The 18,349-nt window shown below is 41.6% G+C and overlaps 1 protein-coding gene across 1 annotated transcript in view; it reads left to right on the top strand.

The window, feature by feature from the left end:
- PIKFYVE (phosphoinositide kinase, FYVE-type zinc finger containing) overlaps window positions 1–18,349 on the top strand; it is a 199,576-nt gene that overhangs the window by 17,771 nt on the left and 163,456 nt on the right. Inside the window, exons 3-9 of the mRNA XM_085890455.1 lie at window positions 1,943–2,142; window positions 6,165–6,332; window positions 11,367–11,479; window positions 12,033–12,204; window positions 13,185–13,395; window positions 14,356–14,451; window positions 14,580–14,652. Of these exons, the coding sequence (XP_085746581.1) occupies window positions 1,943–2,142; window positions 6,165–6,332; window positions 11,367–11,479; window positions 12,033–12,204; window positions 13,185–13,395; window positions 14,356–14,451; window positions 14,580–14,652 (1,033 nt within the window). The remainder of the gene's footprint in view (window positions 1–1,942; window positions 2,143–6,164; window positions 6,333–11,366; window positions 11,480–12,032; window positions 12,205–13,184; window positions 13,396–14,355; window positions 14,452–14,579; window positions 14,653–18,349) is intronic.

The raw sequence follows: 18,349 nt of genomic DNA, 5'->3' as shown, positions 1-18,349 counted from the left end.
TGGATCAAAGGTCAAGGTCACGAAAATATCAAAATCGTTTTTCGCTCATAACTTCGTCAAAAATGATCTGATTTACTTCAAACTAAGCTTATAGTGAACCTTATTATATTTGTCACTTATAATCCTACCCATTCTTATCGTGAAAAATTCATATTTGTGAAGATCGGTAGGGTCCGAAGTTTTGGGGTCATCGTCATCGGTCAAAATTACAAATTTTCCATTAAAACTAAAACGTGGTTACGAAAATACAACTTTACGGGAAAACAGCTGGCTCAAACACTGTCAAATTGTATCCACAGGTGGGAAATGAACCTCGGACGACCCCATTAACTTTTGGGTCCACTTAGGTCAAAGGACAAGGTTAGGTCACGAAAAGGTCAAAATCGTTTTTTGCTCATTACTTCATCTAAAATGATCCGATTTACTTCAAACTAAGCTTTAAGTGAACCTTATTTTATTTGTGACTTAAAATCCAAATAATCCTATCGTGAAAAATGCATATTTGTGAAGATCGGGGTTAAGGATGTATCAAATTTAAATTTGATCCCCAAAATAACTTTATGCCTTAAATGGGTGGGATTTGTTGTGCCTGGCACCACTTGTTTTTTTTTTTTAATCTTATCCAGATCTTCACCAAAATCGAATAATTTTGTCCCTGTCACACAACCAACCTGTCCACCAAATTTGGTACAAGTCTGTGTTTAACTTTTTGAGATGTCCACCTTCAGTGGCGGAGGTAATAATCGGAGCACATTCCCTTCTAAGGAACTTTGATGCAGGAGGCCATTCGAACCATCAAAGACTGTGCAATTATTACAGACCTCTGAATGTTTGTCTGTGCTCTCCTTTTTAAAGGGATGTCTTTGCTCTACCGTTTTTATTTATGTACTTTTTACAGCACGTGTGCTGTATACAATTGCACAGAGTTTGAAGTGTGCCCCCCCCTCCCCCACGTACCTCAAGTGAGCCAATGACGGCCGTCCGGTCGATGGTAGTGCGTAACCTAGACGGAAATGTCGACAATTGATGGAAATACCCAAGTCCTTCAATGGAAATTTGTGAAACTAATGTGTTGTATATGTGAAAACTATTGAATTTATTTCTTGACGGGAAAAAAAAAAACCAAGAAACTCTCCCCTCTCATGTACGAACAAACGAAAGACATCATTTCACTCCGAATGCTGAAAGCCAAGTTCTTCTTATGCCATCATTCTCTTAAATATTAGCCGTGCGCTGTATTGAAGGATTTCACTTGTTTTTTTTCAACTTTTTTTTTTTACTTTTCAATTGGTGCAATGGTTAAGAGCGTATGGTCGAACCTAACCATTACACCATTGAGGCTGGTTAATATTGATCAACTTCAGCATCTGGTATGCTCTTTTATGTTAGGGTTGTCACAATCAAGGCATTCACTCAGACCTTTGCTCAACAATTGTAAAATAAAAATAAAATAAAATAAAAAAATGTATTTGAGTATCAACTGCAGTTTTTGTGGCAGGTCTATTTTTGACTGCTTTAGCATGATCTTGGCCAGTTTCTTGGTATGTCAGGCATGTGCTGTGATTGATGTGTGTACTTTGTGTTGTTTTCATGTACATTCCGGTTACATTTGTGATGCTCAAGGGGGTCAACTTTAAGCCTCCATGGCATAATGGTTCGAGTGTCTGCTCTGAGTCTGTAGGTTGGTGGTTCAAATCTGACCGAGTCCGACCAGACTTTTAAAAAATGGTACTTGTTGCTTCCTTGCTTGATGCTCAGCATTTAAAAAGGATAGAGCACGGACGAACTTTGATGGGCCTAATGACCTCCTCCTGGTATGAAGTTCATTGAAAGGGAACTCGCATTAATTTCCCACAAGCCAGGTGTATTGAAGGTTGAGCAAAGTCCTCTCGGGTTCTGTTGTATCCATTTGCCAGCATTAACATGAAAATTTTGCCTGCAGGATTTTATGGTGCATCTTTGGCATGGCGACTTCAAATGGAAGTCGAGATGCAGTAGTGGAAGAGGATCCAGTTGATAAATGGAATGACCCTCAAAGCCCATTGTACCTAACCAGTTTTAAGCCACTGACCCCTGTTGTGGAGGAGCCACCACTTCGGTCTGCATACAGCTCCTTTGTCAGCCTATTTCGCTTTGGAAAAGGTTTGAATTTTGTATACGCTTCCATATTCACTTTTCTGCTGTGATTTCTAAATTCTTGCTTTTTATTGTCAAGGCTAATGGAAAGTGTAATTGCTGCAATGTTGTTGTTTTACTTTTACTTTTTAAAATTTGCTAATAGACTTGCATCATCCTTGTTGGAGCAGCCCGTAGGGCCACTCCCTTCTCGCAGGGTGGATCAGCCAAAGCTGACTCAAACGCAAAGCTGCCGTTGCATTCCATTTTCTGTTTGTCTCATGTCTGATCTCTGTCCATTCTCTTATAGCTTGCACAACTTGAGACTGGAATATAGTATGGTGACCAAACTTCCCCACCTTCATCCTGAACAAATGTGACCCTCCAGTACAAAACCAGTCGGAAGTCGCAAAAATTCAATATCGAGTTATTGGGTTTATTTGAAAGCCCATAAAATAAGCTTCACAACGGTGCATCATACATGGTGGTCCATCACAAACTGACCGAGATACCTTACGATGAAGTTTTACAACACACGTTATTGGGAAAATCGAAATAACCGGATATTAGCTTCTGAAGTTTGAGAAACTATTGCTGGTATACGTTGCTCAGGACTTTGTTTCTCAAACTCCTAAGCTGATCTCACAAGAAGTTTAAAATAATTGTGGCAATGGAAGAAGACGACTAGTTAATTTGAGTAAAATGAATTTTAAGAAAGCATGTATGATACACAAGATTGATGTTGTTCCCAAGGGTATGAAATACGTATGTATCCATGTATGTAATGGACCATTAAATAAATGTATTGGCTACTTAAATATCAGAATAGACTTTGGCAAATTGACCTATTTCTTTGGAATCTGATTCTGCCATTGCCTTTTGGGAAAGCAATCAAAAGCAATGCTTTGTTTGTAATGGATTTATTAGTTTACCCAAATTCCTCATGCTTTTAATATTTTTGATATCCATTTTCCTTCTTCCACCTCAAACAATGTTCAACTGTGTCTCCCATTTGCAGTTTTGTCCTCGTTCTGATTGCAAATCAAATTGTAAAGTGGAACTTCGTTTTTTTGGTTTGTTTGTTTTTTGTTTTGTTACCTTGACCTAAATAATACCAACTTCAGAAAGAGGGGTTGTGGTTCATCGGAGCTCATGTAAACATGTGTGCCTGTGCTGACATCTGTAATTTTCCATGTATCGCATTGACGACATATGAAGCATGTAGTTTTATTCGAGGAGTCGTACAATCGGTCATGCCATTGAGAAAATACATTCCAGGCTTTTAATGCCATTTTGAAGCTTGGCAATTCCGCAGTTAGTAACGTTACATTTTAGGGACATTCTCATTATTTAGATAAGAGTCCTTTCTCTATCTGTGGATGTAAAGTCTCATTAATGTCACCAGAGATCAACCTAGTCTAGACGTAGAACAGAGCAAAGAATGAAATCATTTCATGAAACATTCTAGAAGAAAGAACTGCTTTTAATGCCGGTTAGTAACGTTACAAAAAAAGGACATGAAAAATTGATGAGCATCTTTGAATGAAAAGTTTGCTAAAATTGGTATAGCTTGAAACATATCAACTCTATTTTTTCATTTCTAGCTTTAAGGGCAATAGCTACCCTAAATATCCTTTCTCATTCTAGCTTTGTTTGAAAATTAGGAACAAAAATCATGGTTAGTAACGTTACGGTTAGTAACGTTACACTTTGTCCAGTGATTACAATGACTCACAGAATTATGTTTAATCTCAAATCATTACATTTTTTTCCTCAAGAGAATGTGAAATAAGCTAAAAAAAACATCAGATAAGACATGAAACTCTTATTTCAATCACCAAACTCAAGCAGTATAGTGTCATTGTACTTGTACAATGGTACAAATTACATATGTGTTAAAAAAAACAAGAAAAAGTTACAATAAATTACAAACAACAAAAGAGTACCACTTTAAAGACTGGGTCAAGTGATATCCACAGATCCATAACTATGCTGATCACAGTTCATCGTGATTCAACGGAATTCACAAGTTGAACAAAACAGTACATATTGTATGTGTTCCTCATTCAAGAGTACCTTTCATATAGGGGAAAGAAACCAAAGAGCAAAAACTAATGTACCGGTATGTAGTATGTACAGTGTATGGCCATAATGCAACATTTGATATTGTGACAGTAGTTTACATCATAGTATTTGAATTCATGTTTATTCAAGTCTAGAGATATGTGATATTTTTTTTTTTCTTTAGACCACTTTGAACGTATCTCTGCATTGACGTGAAAACAAAAGTCTGTTCGCTGTACCTGAAATGTAATTACACCTGACAAACCACCGTACAATAATTTCAAATTGGGACAGAAAATTTGAAATGGCCTCGATTGTTCACTACTTCTGGTGCATCCAACGGGGCAATCATCTGGTGTCTCATGTAGAAAATAGCATCCCTAGTTGAAGGCCATTTCCAGTACTTCCCGACATGTGCCATTACTGACACCTGGAACTCTCCATCTCGTACAGCAAGATCTTCTCCTGGAAATTGTTTTCCATCATACTCAACTATGAACCAGTCTTCCACTGCTGCAATGGTCTCACTGCTGCTCTGGGTTGCCTCATCGTGCTTGTCTCTGCTCAGGACATAAGCTACCACCTCGTCATTTACCACTTTGAAGAAGTGCATCTTTGCTATGCCAGTAATGGCCTTGGCTTCACTGAAGATGACATCAAGGTTCAGCTTCTCGTTCCTCTTTGCGATCTCACTGGAAGTAATCTCACGAACAGACATTCTTCATGGTACTTGCAGCTTCTGCAAAATTCTTTGCATCAGTTACAGTATGTTTACGTGTTCTCACCTTGTCCCACACAAAACGCTTGGCTGACCCACCGATTCCATCAACGGGTCCCTTCCCATGTGAAGTGGCAAAAAAATTCCACTCGATATGCACCTTGTGAGCCTTCTCTAAGTGATGCCAATGCTGCAGCAATGTAGCGATTTTTGAATTGATCCAAAATTTACCCATCCCCCCCCCCCCCACTGTCTTCATACTGCCCTCTGTTGTCTTACTGTCACTTTTGTCTTGACCAGGACCTGTCTATTCGAGTCTTATTCACTTATTTCATGGTTAGTAACGTTACAATACACAAAGGCTGGTTAGTAACGTTACATGGTTAGTAACGTTACACATTTTGATTGCTGTTATTTCTAACTTCTATCATGACAAGTAATACTTATTTATATATTTCAATTAGTCATTGGACACAGCAGGAAAAATTGAAATATTATCATTCATAGACACTTTATACACTCTGGAGGTAAATAATTTCACTTTTCGGTTAGTAACGTTACATGACTTTCTAGGGGTTGGGAAATGCACACATGTTTGCATTTTGAAGACATGTAGGTTGATTTTACTTAATATATCCATGAAAGCACTACACTGCCTCTATGAATTCAATATTTTTGGTAAGAAAATGGCATTTAATTTGACTAGATATCTTCTTTGCCATTATGGAGATTTTGCTGATAAAATTTATCTGGAACAATTCTTGTTCAAAATTGGTGAATTCACCACCAAAAACTATCAATATACCCTGAAAAATATTTTTCCTGAATCATCAATGTGTCCTTTCGTAAATCAAGGAAAAAAACAAATGAAATTTTAGCGTCATGTCCCTCTAACTGCAGAATTGCCCAGCTGCATAATAGTTCTCCATCTGTAACTTGCTGCCACATGACAGGATCAGCCACCACATGCCAAGAGTCCACACTACCTCTTATGCAGATAGGTGCATCTCCTGTGCCAAATGAGTGGTTTGAATAATGAGATAGTCTATTTTTGCATTGAGAAAAGCATGGTGTGAAATACTGTCTTCCATTTGATGACTCACCCCTGGCGATGTTTTGGTTAATGCTGTTATGTGAAGGTTCTTTTGTTGGTTCTGCAGTTTCTAAGGTTTATGTAGGAGCCGAGTTGCCATGTTTAACATCCTCATTGCCTTGGGCATTTCATTGCATGCAAGCACTCGCTGCTCTGTGTTCTTGTGCCCATCAGGGGAGGGAAAAGATCGGGCAATGAGTCTATGTGAGACTCGAAGTGTTACCAGATCCATAAAGGACGGCGAAGGCCTCTCCCAACCCCCAAGAAACTCTTCCTCACCAGCCTGTGAACAGACTTCTTGGGTGCCACATACTGCAGATTGTGGAATGCACCATTCTTATGGTTTGTTCCTCCACCGGGACATTTGTGTGCGTTTGTGTTTTCTCCCTCTGGGAGTGCGTGTTTTGATATTTTGCCATTTTAAAGGAGCTGTGCAAAAATATTGCTCCGACCTTCACCTTTGCTGATGTCACTTGAACATATATCGTGCTACTGCTACTGATACTACTATTACTACTGCTACTACTCGTATGAACTATAATTGCTGATAGTTCTTTGAATTCCATTTTGAGAAAGTAATAGGAAAAATTTTTTAAATTATTTGAATATCTTTTTGGCAGTGATCAAAATGAGTGTGACATTTTTTATCTAAGGAGTGTACAGTATTTCATTCTGGTAAATTGCCTTGGGACATTTGTAGGAAGATTATATTATAGAAAATAGATGTTTATGCCTATAGTTTTGAGAAAAGTCATGAAAGTGGCAAACAACGAAAATGAAACACTTTCTTCTTCCAGTAGTTGTTTTGAACTTTTGTTGTCTCAGCTCTATGCAAAATATAATTAAATGGAGATATCACATGGTTAGTTACCTCTGCCCCCCAAGGTGGACGTAAGTTATGTTTACACCCTTCTCTTTGTTACTTGCAAAATCAAAGATTTTTCAAGTATATTGATCAGTCAATTTTGTTGTTCTATTTGTCTGTTTGTCAACTATAGGTCACAATTCTAAACCGATAATCATGAAACTTTAACAAGTTGTAGAGGTAGTCTCAACTCAGAAGCTTATTCATTTTGAGGTCAAATTTCTAAAATTGTCATTTTTTTTCATCCGATTGACTTGAAATTTGAATAACATTTGCATATTGCGTCACTGAACTGGGAAACCAACTATTTTGTGATCAAAAGGTCAAAGGTCAAACTTCTAAAAATCATCAAATGTCATCTGAAAAATCGTCAATTTTAATCCGATTAACCTGAAAATTAAGTAGCAATTGCATAGTGCATCACTGAATTTGGAAACACTTTTTAAGGTCAATCTTATAAAATTTTCAATACAAATCTGAAAAATAATCAATTTTCATCCGATTGACCTGAGCTTTGATTAAGATTGTCAATTTTAATCTTTATGGATGCATCATATTGTCCATTTCATGGCAACCTTTGGAGAGGGGGTGGATTTTGCAAGTATCGTGCTCTGCATGATGTCTTTTTCTTTGTTTGTGAGCAGGATATCCCAAACAATTGTGACAGCTTTGGACAAAATTTGGTTGACAGGTTGGTTGTGCGATGAGTACAAATTGATTAGATTTTGCTCAAGATCTGGATCCGGATACCAGAATTTATAAAGTGGTTCTTCACCATTGAGAGATTAGGCCCAACAATCGACAGATAGCATATCTCAAAAAAAAGTTAAGGACTGATTCAGACAACACTTGATGGACAGGTTGGATGTCTGACAAGGATGAATCGATTTGATTTTGTTGAAAATCCGGATAAAAGTTTTTTTAAAAAATTTGATTTCTTTAATCATTCTGCACCATTGAGAGGGCAAAAAAACGAAATGTGGAATGATATTTCAAAAAGTTGTGGAAAAGGTATCACAAACTAGGTGAATCAGTTGGGTTGGTGACGAAAATAAGGTGATTAGATTTTGGTGTGTGACAGACGAAAAGCTGGATCTGCATCTGGACTAATATAATTAGTGGGATACAAAACGTAAACTGTTCAGCCTGCTGGCGGTTTGTGCTGTTCTCGTGTTTTGAAGTTTTCCTCTTTTATACAAAAATAAGAATGGTTTCCTTTCCATCATATTATAATTCCTTGGCATTAAATAAAATGAGAGGATCTATCTTTTTAGCTGCTATATAAATTTATTATGATATTTGACTTGGGCTTGTTGAGTGTTAAAATTACTTGCTAGTGATAGAGGAGTGGGGGTTGAGGATTTTAAACAATTACGAAGTAAACTCGAGCTTGCTCCTCAGGATTAAACTATTGCAATACAAGCTTTTTTATTTTTTGTTTGTTTTAAATCAAACCCATCTCACAACTGCTGTGTGTGAAATTCCCTTTTTACGGTTTACATGAATAATTCTATCTTGATCAAATGAAGTTGGAAATGGTGCCACAAATGTTGATCTTGCTCAGTGGTTTTCAAACTTTTTTTTTTTAGTGGCGACCCAATTTCAGAACCTCTCTTCATCGTGCGACCCAAAAGATTCAAAACCCAATTCATAATATATAAGATAAGATTTAATATGACACAAGAACATTTACTGTTTACTTTATTCACCATCGTCATGTTTTCATAGACGAGTAAATGGAGAATAGCCGACAGTATCCAAATAGTAGTTGAATGTTTCAGAAGTTTAGTCCGAATGACATTTAGATATATCAGTGAGAAGGATGAGCCTGTTTTTCAGAAACCAACTTCTCGATTCGTGGAGAAGTAGATGACAATGCCAGGATCATATCATGCTCCATTTCTAGGCGATTTCTGCACTTTGTTTTAATCACCACCATGGTGGAGAACGACTGCTCACAAAAGTATGATGAAGGATGTGACATGAGAACCTGAATGGCGCGCCGTGACAGGGTCGGGTACGACGGCAGCATTTTGCACCAGAACGTCGACAACTAATTTGTCCGCACAAGAGCCTGCGCTCGTGAATCCTACTGGAGCTGCACAAGCTCTTCCTGTGCTGTATCATCTTCATCACCAATCAAGTCCAGTGGAGCCGTGAAAGGGTCCCAGACCACAGAAAAGGGCTGCACATCCAGCTCAGGGAAATAGTGCTCAATGAGCGACCGAAGGTGACGTGCTATCTCCCCAGAAAGACTGTCGAGCTCAATATCATTGTACTGGCAGGTTGTTAGATGCTCCACCAGACGGGGGGGGGAGGGGGGAAGGCTGAAGCGCTTAGCAGCTGCTTTGTCTGCCAGTAATTTTAGAGTCGCCAGAAATCCGCTCATTTTGTCGTGAAAAATCACGAGGTTGGCGTCTTTGCCTTGGAGGGAGCGGTTGAGGACATTGAGACGTTCAAATATGTCAACGAGATAGCACAGTTCTGACAGCCAAGAGTCCGACTCAAGCAACGCTACCCATGCCGTTTTCCCTTGTGTGCGTAGGAACTCCTTCAGTTCATCTTTGACCTAGTAAATGCACAGAAGAAGGTTTCCTCGAGATAACCTTCCAACTTGAGTGTAGAATAGTAAATTCTTATGGTCGGCGTCCATCTCCTGGCAGAATAGCCTGAATAACCTAGTGTTTAGGGTGCTCGATTTGATGTGATTCGCCATTTTTACGATTTCTGAGAGCATGCTCTGCAAGGTTTCTGGCAAAGTACGAGAGGCAAGCGCTTCTCAGTGAATCATGCAGTGTACCATGGAGGTCTGAGGAGCCACCTCAAGCAATTTAGCCTTGAATCCAGAATGCACTCCGAACATTGCTGGCGCGCCGTCTGTTATAGAACCGAGCAACTTTCCGAAGTCCAGATCATGGTCACGATAAAACTGCGCTACTTTCCCAAAAATCTCCTCGCCTTTGGTGGTGGCCTCCAATGGTTTGATGAGCAGAGGCTCATCAACAAAGTTATCAGCCTTGATGAAGCAGACCCAGACGAGTTGCGCGTACGATGCGATATCAGTGGACTCATCCAACTGTATGGCGTGCCACGGCGATTCCTTGATCTTCTGTACGACCTGAGCCGTTATATCCAGACTCATATCTTCAATTCTGCGTTGGATGGTGTCAGAGAGGGGTATAGTTGCCAGTTTCTTCACTGCTTCCTCCCCAACCATCAGAGATACCATGTCCTTTGCACATGGCAGCACGAGTTCTTCCGCAATGGAGTGAGGCTTTTTAGTCTTGGCAACATGGAGCGACACTCGATACGAGGCCTCTAATTCCTGAGAATTGTTCTGATGGCATGTACCCTCTCTGTCAAGACGCGTATTCTTGAGTGCAAGAAGTTTCCTCTCAAAGAACGCTCTCTCCTTATCCTGATAAGGTGCATGTTTTGTAGTCAAATGCCTGTGCAACTTATTTTGTTTCATAGACTCCGTAGAAAGCACTTCGAAACAAATCACACATTGAGGCCTCTGTGCCCCACTTTTATCCACCACGTAGTAAAATCCAAGGTCCAGAAATTTATCCTGGTAAGAACGTTCTCGATTTGCTGGTGGCCGGTGCTGCCATCACAAATAAGCTATCAAGTCGTACGTGGAGACGTGAATTGACGTTAATGATAGTCAGAGTCTGAGTCTGAGAGGCCGTGGATCAAACCACTAATTTCCCGCCAAAATGAACCGCCCTTCAGCGAGCCCGTGCATCGGCTGGATCCCATTCCAAGCGTCATGTTGCGCCGGTTCCCATACTTTGAACGAACCGTTTATATTGCATCCCGTAAAAGCGAACACCGATCGAAAAATAGACAATTTTTTTTCGCTGCAGGCAGACGCCCGCGACCCCACAAAATTTGCTCGGCGACCCCACTTGGGGTCGGGCCCCTGGGTTTGAAAAACCAAGATCTAGCTCAATCTGTGGCTCTTTAACATACTGCTGTTGTACTTTTAGATTGTTTTCCGAATTCTGTTAATATTGTTTATTATTATCATTATCTATGTATTAATACTGAAGGACCAATTTTGTGCTCCTCATAGCGGTCGCGTCTCGTTTTTCTCAGTACTGTGACCTACACTGAAAGAAACTTCGTACCTGTAAGGGTGCATCGCACATAGTGGCAATAGTCAACCTTCAACTCTGAAGCAGCTATATATTAACACTGAAGGACCAATTTTGTGCTCCTCCTAGCGGTCACGTCACGTTTTTCTCGGTACTGTGACCTGAAGTTTTTACACGGTGTACGTCAAAGTAGACACGTGCACAAATCGGGGGACTTCTTCACAAGGAGTCGTGTACAAGGACGTTTTGTACGCCTCATTAGGTAAGGCCATGGAGTACATCAACTGGGATCCGGCTCTTACGAGAGCCACCACTGGTTGTCATATTGGGCTCATGGAACAGAATCCATCTGACTGTTTCGGCTCGTTTTAATTATTATTATTATTATTATTATTATTATTATTATTTCAGAAGCAGTGCATCAAAAGGAGGAGCCAGGCATGGATCCTCGCGTTGCTGGACAGTTGCGTAGCTTGGGCACTGTGCTGCGAAGGTTGAAGGAGATAATGGAAGGGAAGAACCAGGTGAGTTATGGCAGGTGTGAGAGCTTTGTTACAAGTTTAACTAAAGGTCTTTTGTGGAGCTCCATGTTTATTTATTTATTTATTTATTTATCTATTTTACTGTGAGCCAACCACCTCGCTACTTTTTTATTTTTATTTTAACCAGCCTATTTCAGTCCTCTGCAGGACAAAGGCCTTCAACTCATGTTGAGGAGTGTTTGGCAGACTTGCCACGCTTGCCAAGTGTGGGTTGGCAAGAATGAGCAGCCATTGGAATCAAACCCACACCCGCTTGCGGGGAAAGAAACAAGTCTTTAATCACTCAACCAAACAGCTCTTTCATGATATATTACATTATGATTTGATTTAAAGCACTTGTAGCGCATTTGGTACATTATCGTGGAAAATAATGATGAGAGCAACGGCAGTGACTGAGAATAATTGAGACAAAAACATGTTACTGTTGTATTTGCTGTTCCTAAGACTGCATTAAGAAATGCGCCACATTTAGTCATAAGTTTTATCATTTGAGGCATGACCATCGTATCACCAGTATTGTAACTACACATCACAGGACAGCGACTTAAAGCAGTACTGGATGCCCGACAGCCAGTGCAAGGAATGCTATGACTGTGGAGAACGATTCACTACCTTCCGTCGGCGCCACCATTGCCGCTTATGTGGGCAGATTTTTTGCAGTCGTTGCTGCAACCAAGAAATTTCAGGAAAGTTCATGGGTTACACAGGTGAGTGTGTGACCAACTGCATTCCATATTGAACTGCCAGCCTATTTGTTTGTGGCAATGGATTGGCTTTTGGTTCCAGAATGCACTGGTTTTTTGGGGGGTTTTAAATTTTTTTTAGGAGTGATTGTGTTGCCATTGAACTTTTAATATCTGCTTGGAAAAGGGCTCGTTTGTCGTTGAATAATAAATAATGGGTATATTCCAATGGGCTGTCTATCTGTCATGCTATTTCCTCCTAAACAGTTGTGCAGAAATTCAACAAACTTGGTAGCTATGATTACCACACATGGCAAGGTGTGAGCACTATCATTTTTGCCCCACCACCAGTGATGGGGTCAAAGGTCAAATACTAAAAAAAGAAAAGAAAAATGCAATTACGGTCACATTTTAAACCATTTTTTAAAAATTTAACTTTGTCCATGCATTCGACATTGGTGGATGTATGAAATATGTAATGTTTTTTTTTTGTGGTGGGTGGTTAACCCCAGGTTTATGTCCCAGAGGGTGGGGACTGGAGGTCATGGGTCAAAACAGAAGATTTTTTTTTTCCACTTGAAATTTGATATTGGGTCATTCCTGGTGGAACTTTTTGCCATCTTCTAACTTTTCTTGAGGTGGGAAGCATGGAGATTTACGATGGCATGCCTTCAACTTCGCTCTAGTTGATTTTGTCAGGATAGTTGTGCAATAACCAACCTTATCCACCATTTAGAAATACTTCCTTGTGTGAATTGGTCGATCCTAGTTGATAGAACTTCAAGATGGAAAAGTAATTTACCTTTACCTCTTCTCTCGAGTGTTTCAAAGGGTTTTTCTACTTCGTTATGTTGGTCACTGTGGGTGTGATTTGGAGGTAATTGGTGGGTTTCAGTCTCCTGAAATCCATTTTGGTGGTTGCAATGGCTTTCAAAAGGTATACAAGATTGCATTTTTTTTTTCTGTGTTCTTCCTCCCCCCCCCTTCCACCCCAAACCTGCCAGGTGACTTGCGTGTCTGCAATTACTGCAACAAGGTGGCCATGAGTTACACAAGCTCTGCAGAAGGGGGGGCTTTGGGGGAGGAACTTCGTCTCCAAGCAGAGTCATCTGGAGGATCACCAAAGCTAGATCTGGGCAATGGAGAGCGCATCTCAGGGATATCACGCCGGGGTAGTCGTGGAGGGTTCATGGAGGAAGAATTGGCCTGGAGAGGGTTAGAATCTGATATTTATATTGCCTTTGAAATCGATATTTCTTTTCCAGTCTCACGCCTTTACTATTTCTATATTTCGTAATATTTCTTGTTTTCTCTATCTTTACCCTCACGAGAGGAGAATGTATTGCATTTGTAAGTTTTCCCATTTGTCCACACAACGTGAGTCGGTGTATTAATTACATTAAAGCCTGATAGACCCCGTTAGACCATTTAAGACCCTTAAGATCACTAAGACCCTGTATACCCTTGAGACTATGGAAAAACCCTTTTTAGACTAGACTATTCAGACCGCTTGACTTTGTCAGACCTTTCATTTGCAATCAATAATGTATCACTTAGTACATCCTTTGTATTTATTTGCCACCCAAATTACACCATACAAAATGAGTCGTGGTGAAAGAGCAATCAGAGATTGCAGACCTTCTTGTTCATTTTTATCCCCCGCCGCGTGGCGGAAGGGGGATATTGTCACCCAGGTCGTCTGTCCGGCTGGCTGGGCGTCAACATTTATAGCTGCGAGTGTGATAACTCGTAAACTGTTCGCCATATCGATTTGAAATTTGGGTCACTGTCCCACCTGAAAAGGAAGAACCCTATTGATTTTGGGCATGGCCGGATCCAAGATGGCCGATTGGGGCGGTTGTCCGTCCATCTGGCTGGCTGGCTGGGCGTCAACATTTATAGCTGTGTGCGATAACTCGTATACTGTTTGCCATATCAATTTGAAATTTGGGTTACACATGTACCACCTGAAAAAGGAAGAACCCTATTGATTTTGGGCGTGGTGGGATCCAAGATGGCCGACTGGGGTGGCCATCTTGAAAAAATTTTTTTTTGTAATAAATGGAAAAACGCTTATCTGATTTCAATTATTTTTCAATGGTGGGGGAATCCCCATCTCTGATTGTACATTATTTCTTTATCTCCATCTTTTGTTTTATGTATTTTTCTCTTCAGGCCCACACGGCAAGAGTCTCAGGTCATTTCACACAGTTCCTTCGCTGGCCTTACGGCTGTCCCAGAAGAAGTCGTGCTGTCTCCCTCACATGCAAGGTGCACTCACTCAACTTTTCTTGAATGATTTCTAAAAACAAATATCCAATTTGTGCATTTTTACCTGCAGGTCATATTTGGGGATGTCCTGACTTGTGGATTGTCTTTATTTTTATTCTTTCCTACAGTGCTGCAAGTCCTCAGGGCAGCCGGACCCTTTTCAAGGTGGATGCTGCAAATGAAGAAAGAAGGATACTCTTGGTAATTTTGATCCCATTTTAGCATGTTTCATTCTGGAGAACAAGTGCTGTGGTAGCTGTAAAAAGGGCATATAGACAGCAAATGTTGACGTGTAGTAATGGCTTGCTCTCGAGTTTAAGTGGAGCTAAAGTGTCTATGTAATTGATCATTAATCCAGTACATCATATTTACTTGATTATTTAATTTACATATTTACTACTAAATATAGGATTAGCTCAGATCCCCCATTAAATGCATGTTTAGTCAGGTTGTTCTGTAAATGGACGTTGCATGTGTGTCGGGAGGTGTAGGATGCATGTTTATTGTTCGTACAGTGGTGTGCCGAGGGCGTCGTCTTCTTCCTTCCCCTCTCTGGACGAGGCCCCGCCCAGTCAGCTGAGAGGGAGTGGCCAAAAAGAGGAAGTAAAACTAAGGGGAGGAGTTTGTCGGCTTCGTAAAGGGGGAGGAGCCAGTGGCTTTGAGGCGAGCGAATGAAGAAGAGGCAGTGGTGATTCTGCCGGGAGAGAAACTGGACTTGGGCCTGCCTTCTGTGGCCTGGAGAAGCGAGCCATGGCCGAAGGAAAGGACTGCAGGAGGTCTGTCTGTGTTCGGCAGCAAACGGAGACCTCTTGGAGTGGTTCAGTTTAGGAGAAGTACAAAAACTGCAGCCAATTTCGAGGCGTGCTGGGGCTTCGAGGTGAGAAGGAAAGGAAAAGGTGATTCTGCAGAGAAAGAAACTGAGAGGACGGAGTTGAGAAGTCTGGCTTCGAGGCGGGAAGGCACGAGAGGAAACTAAGGAGCCTCTGACGGTCCCTACTCACCTCACGGCTCGACGACGTCTTGGAATCCCATGGACCCGGCCTGCCGGAGCCCGGCACCTCGATTTGGCCTTGTCTGGTGAACAGGCCAGGCCTGGACTTGTATGCTGGGACCCATCGTCAATCAGGTGGTCTTGTGCCGTCTATCTTACGTGGGGTCGGAGCGCGCGGAGACCACGTGCGGTGCGAAAAAGGAAGGCGAGCACAGTCTTGCCATGCGGCGTGTTCGAGCTTGGGCTCGAATCCGTGGACATCGGCTTGTTAGGAGCGACATTCGTGCTTTTGACACTTTCCTCTCGTCCATGAAACATCACCAAGTACTCTGTCTTGTCTGTCTTGTCTGCATGTTTAAGGTATATCTCGGTGGAGACCCCCTCAAAACCCGTAATCTGTAGTTCCCTAGTTAAGAACTGGTTATAGATTGCTAATAACATTGTCGTGAATATTTTGCTTGTGTTGTGTTCCTCGATGTTCCCCAATAAATCTGATTCGGATGAAGTTGCCGCTATGGATTAATTCGTGTCACGTCGAGGAACGATCCGTTCGATTGGCATATAAAACCAAAATGGTTACAGACTGGCAGAAAACGCTCGGCGTCTGACAAAACCGGTCTGTAACTGGGGTCTATTTCCCCAACTGGTAAGATCCAGGATTACGTTGGTATCGCAATTGAAGACCCGTGGCCTGTGCCGAGCCAGCCGGCATTATAAACCCCGGAGACTGCAGTGGTGAGGATGGCGCCAAGAGTCGGGTGAGAATCGTGTGTGTGTGTGATGTAAAGCAATGGTTCTCAACCTGGGGGTCGTGACCCCCCGATTGTTTTTGGGGGTCGTGGGAAGGTTGTCAAAACAAATAAACAAACAAATATATAATAAAGAAATTCATAAATATTTTTTGAAAATGATTTTTCAATTAAATCTCCCATACCAATGTTATAATGTAGTCATTATGAAACAGATTTGAGCAGCAAGTGGTGTGTGTGTGTGTGTGTGTGTGTGTGTGTGTGTGTGTGTGTGTGTGTGTGTGTGTGTGTGTGTGTGTGTGTGTGTGTGTGTGTGTGTGTGTGTGTGTGTGTTAGAAGCACAGTGGTGGGTGCTGAAAGTCAATGTTAGCGCTAGCTAACTACTGCAAGGTGGCTGAATATGGATCGGTGGCTTGTCCAAAAAAAGTCTGCCAACTCAAGATGCGGACCAAGACGACACATGTGAAGGTGGGCCAACTGTTACAAGTTCAACTGAAAAACGTAAGGCGCCAGCGGCAGATTTGGCCTCCAACAAGCGTCGGAAATATCAGACTGACTTTCTGCAGTACGGATTCACATGCCTAGCCAAAAATGAAGTGAATATCCACAGTGTGTTCTGTGTTCAGAAGTGCTTGCTCATGAAAGCTTGAAACCAGTGAAATTGAAGAGACATTTATAAACCAAACACCCATCCAACATTGACAAACCATTTGATTTTTTTTTCATCGTAAGGAGGGAGAACTACAGAGCCAAAAGACGATTGTATGTGAGCACTCTACAATCCCTGTCAAAGTCCTGTTGGCTTCATATGAAGTGGCATACCTGGTTGCTCAATCCAAAAAGCCCCATACTATTGCAGAGAGCCTGATCCACCCAGCAGCGATTGCAATGACCAGAGCTATGCATGATGACAAAATAGCGAGCACACTTGAGACTATTCCACTGTCTAATGACACAATGGCGAGGCGCATTGGTGAAATGGCCAACGACATTAAAGAGCAGCTCATTGACCGAGTGAAGAAAAGTGGAAGATTTTCCCTCCAAATTGACAAAACAACGGATGTTTGCAGTGATGCACAGTCACTTGTATTTGCAAGATACAGCTACGAGGGGGAAATGTACGAGGATATGTTGATTTGCTTGACACTTGAAGGAACTTGCACTGGTCGTGCCATTTTTAACAAACTGGACAGTAAAATGTGCGAGGAGGGGCTAAGTTGGGAAAATTGCATCTCTGTGTGAACAGATGGAGCTGGTGCCATGCAGGGGACAAGAAAGGGACTGAAAGCTAAAGTTTTGGAAGTGGCGCCGCATGTCAAATTCACTCATTGGATTATTCACAGAGAGGCCCTCGCCAGCAAGGACCTCAAGCCACAACACCGCAATGTTCTCCAAACAGCAATTAAAGTGGTGAACTTCATCAAATCCTGTCCGGTGAATACTAGACTGTTTGCCACACTCTGCCAGGAAATGTGATCAGAACACGAATCTCTACTATTTCACACAGAGGTCAGATCGCTATCACGGGGGAAAGTTTTAACCCGACTGTTTCAACTGCGTGAGGAGGTTCGCATTTTCCTCTCAGATTGCGGCTCCCCCCTCGAAGACCACCTGACCGACCCCACATGGGTTACTGGCCTTGCATATCTGGCAGGCATATTTGATAAACTGAACAGTTTAAACTTGTCTCTCCAAGGCCCAAACACCAATGTCCTCACGCTTTCTTACAAGGTTACAGTGTTTTCTAAGAAGCTTGAGCGGTGGGCAGCGCGAGTCGAAGAAGGCAGTGTGGAAATGTTCCCTGACCTCGAGGACTTCATGGAAAAATTTGACATAAGCATCCAAACAATAAAAGGACTTATTGCTACTCACCTCAGAAGCCTGCTTGGCCACTTCAATAGGTACTTCCCAAAAGACGACACCCCAGAGAGAAACGACTGGATACGCCAGCCTTTCATCACCTCATCTGCCCGACGCCTGTCATCGGAGCTTGAGGATGTGCTCTTGGACCTCTCCTCTGACCGCACATTAAAGATCGCTTTTCCTCATCCACACTGGAGGAATTCTGGCTGTCATTGGCTGCCGAATACCCAGGACTATCAAAGGCTGCAATTGATATACCTATTCCATTTGGATCTACATACCTTTGTGAGAAGAC

The sequence above is a fragment of the Eptatretus burgeri genome, chromosome 8, assembly GCF_056783735.1.
Source record: "Eptatretus burgeri isolate ZD-2024b chromosome 8, Ebu_testis_v1, whole genome shotgun sequence".
Taxonomy (NCBI): Eukaryota; Metazoa; Chordata; class Myxini; order Myxiniformes; family Myxinidae; genus Eptatretus; species Eptatretus burgeri.
This window is presented reverse-complemented; position numbering and strand designations above follow the sequence as displayed.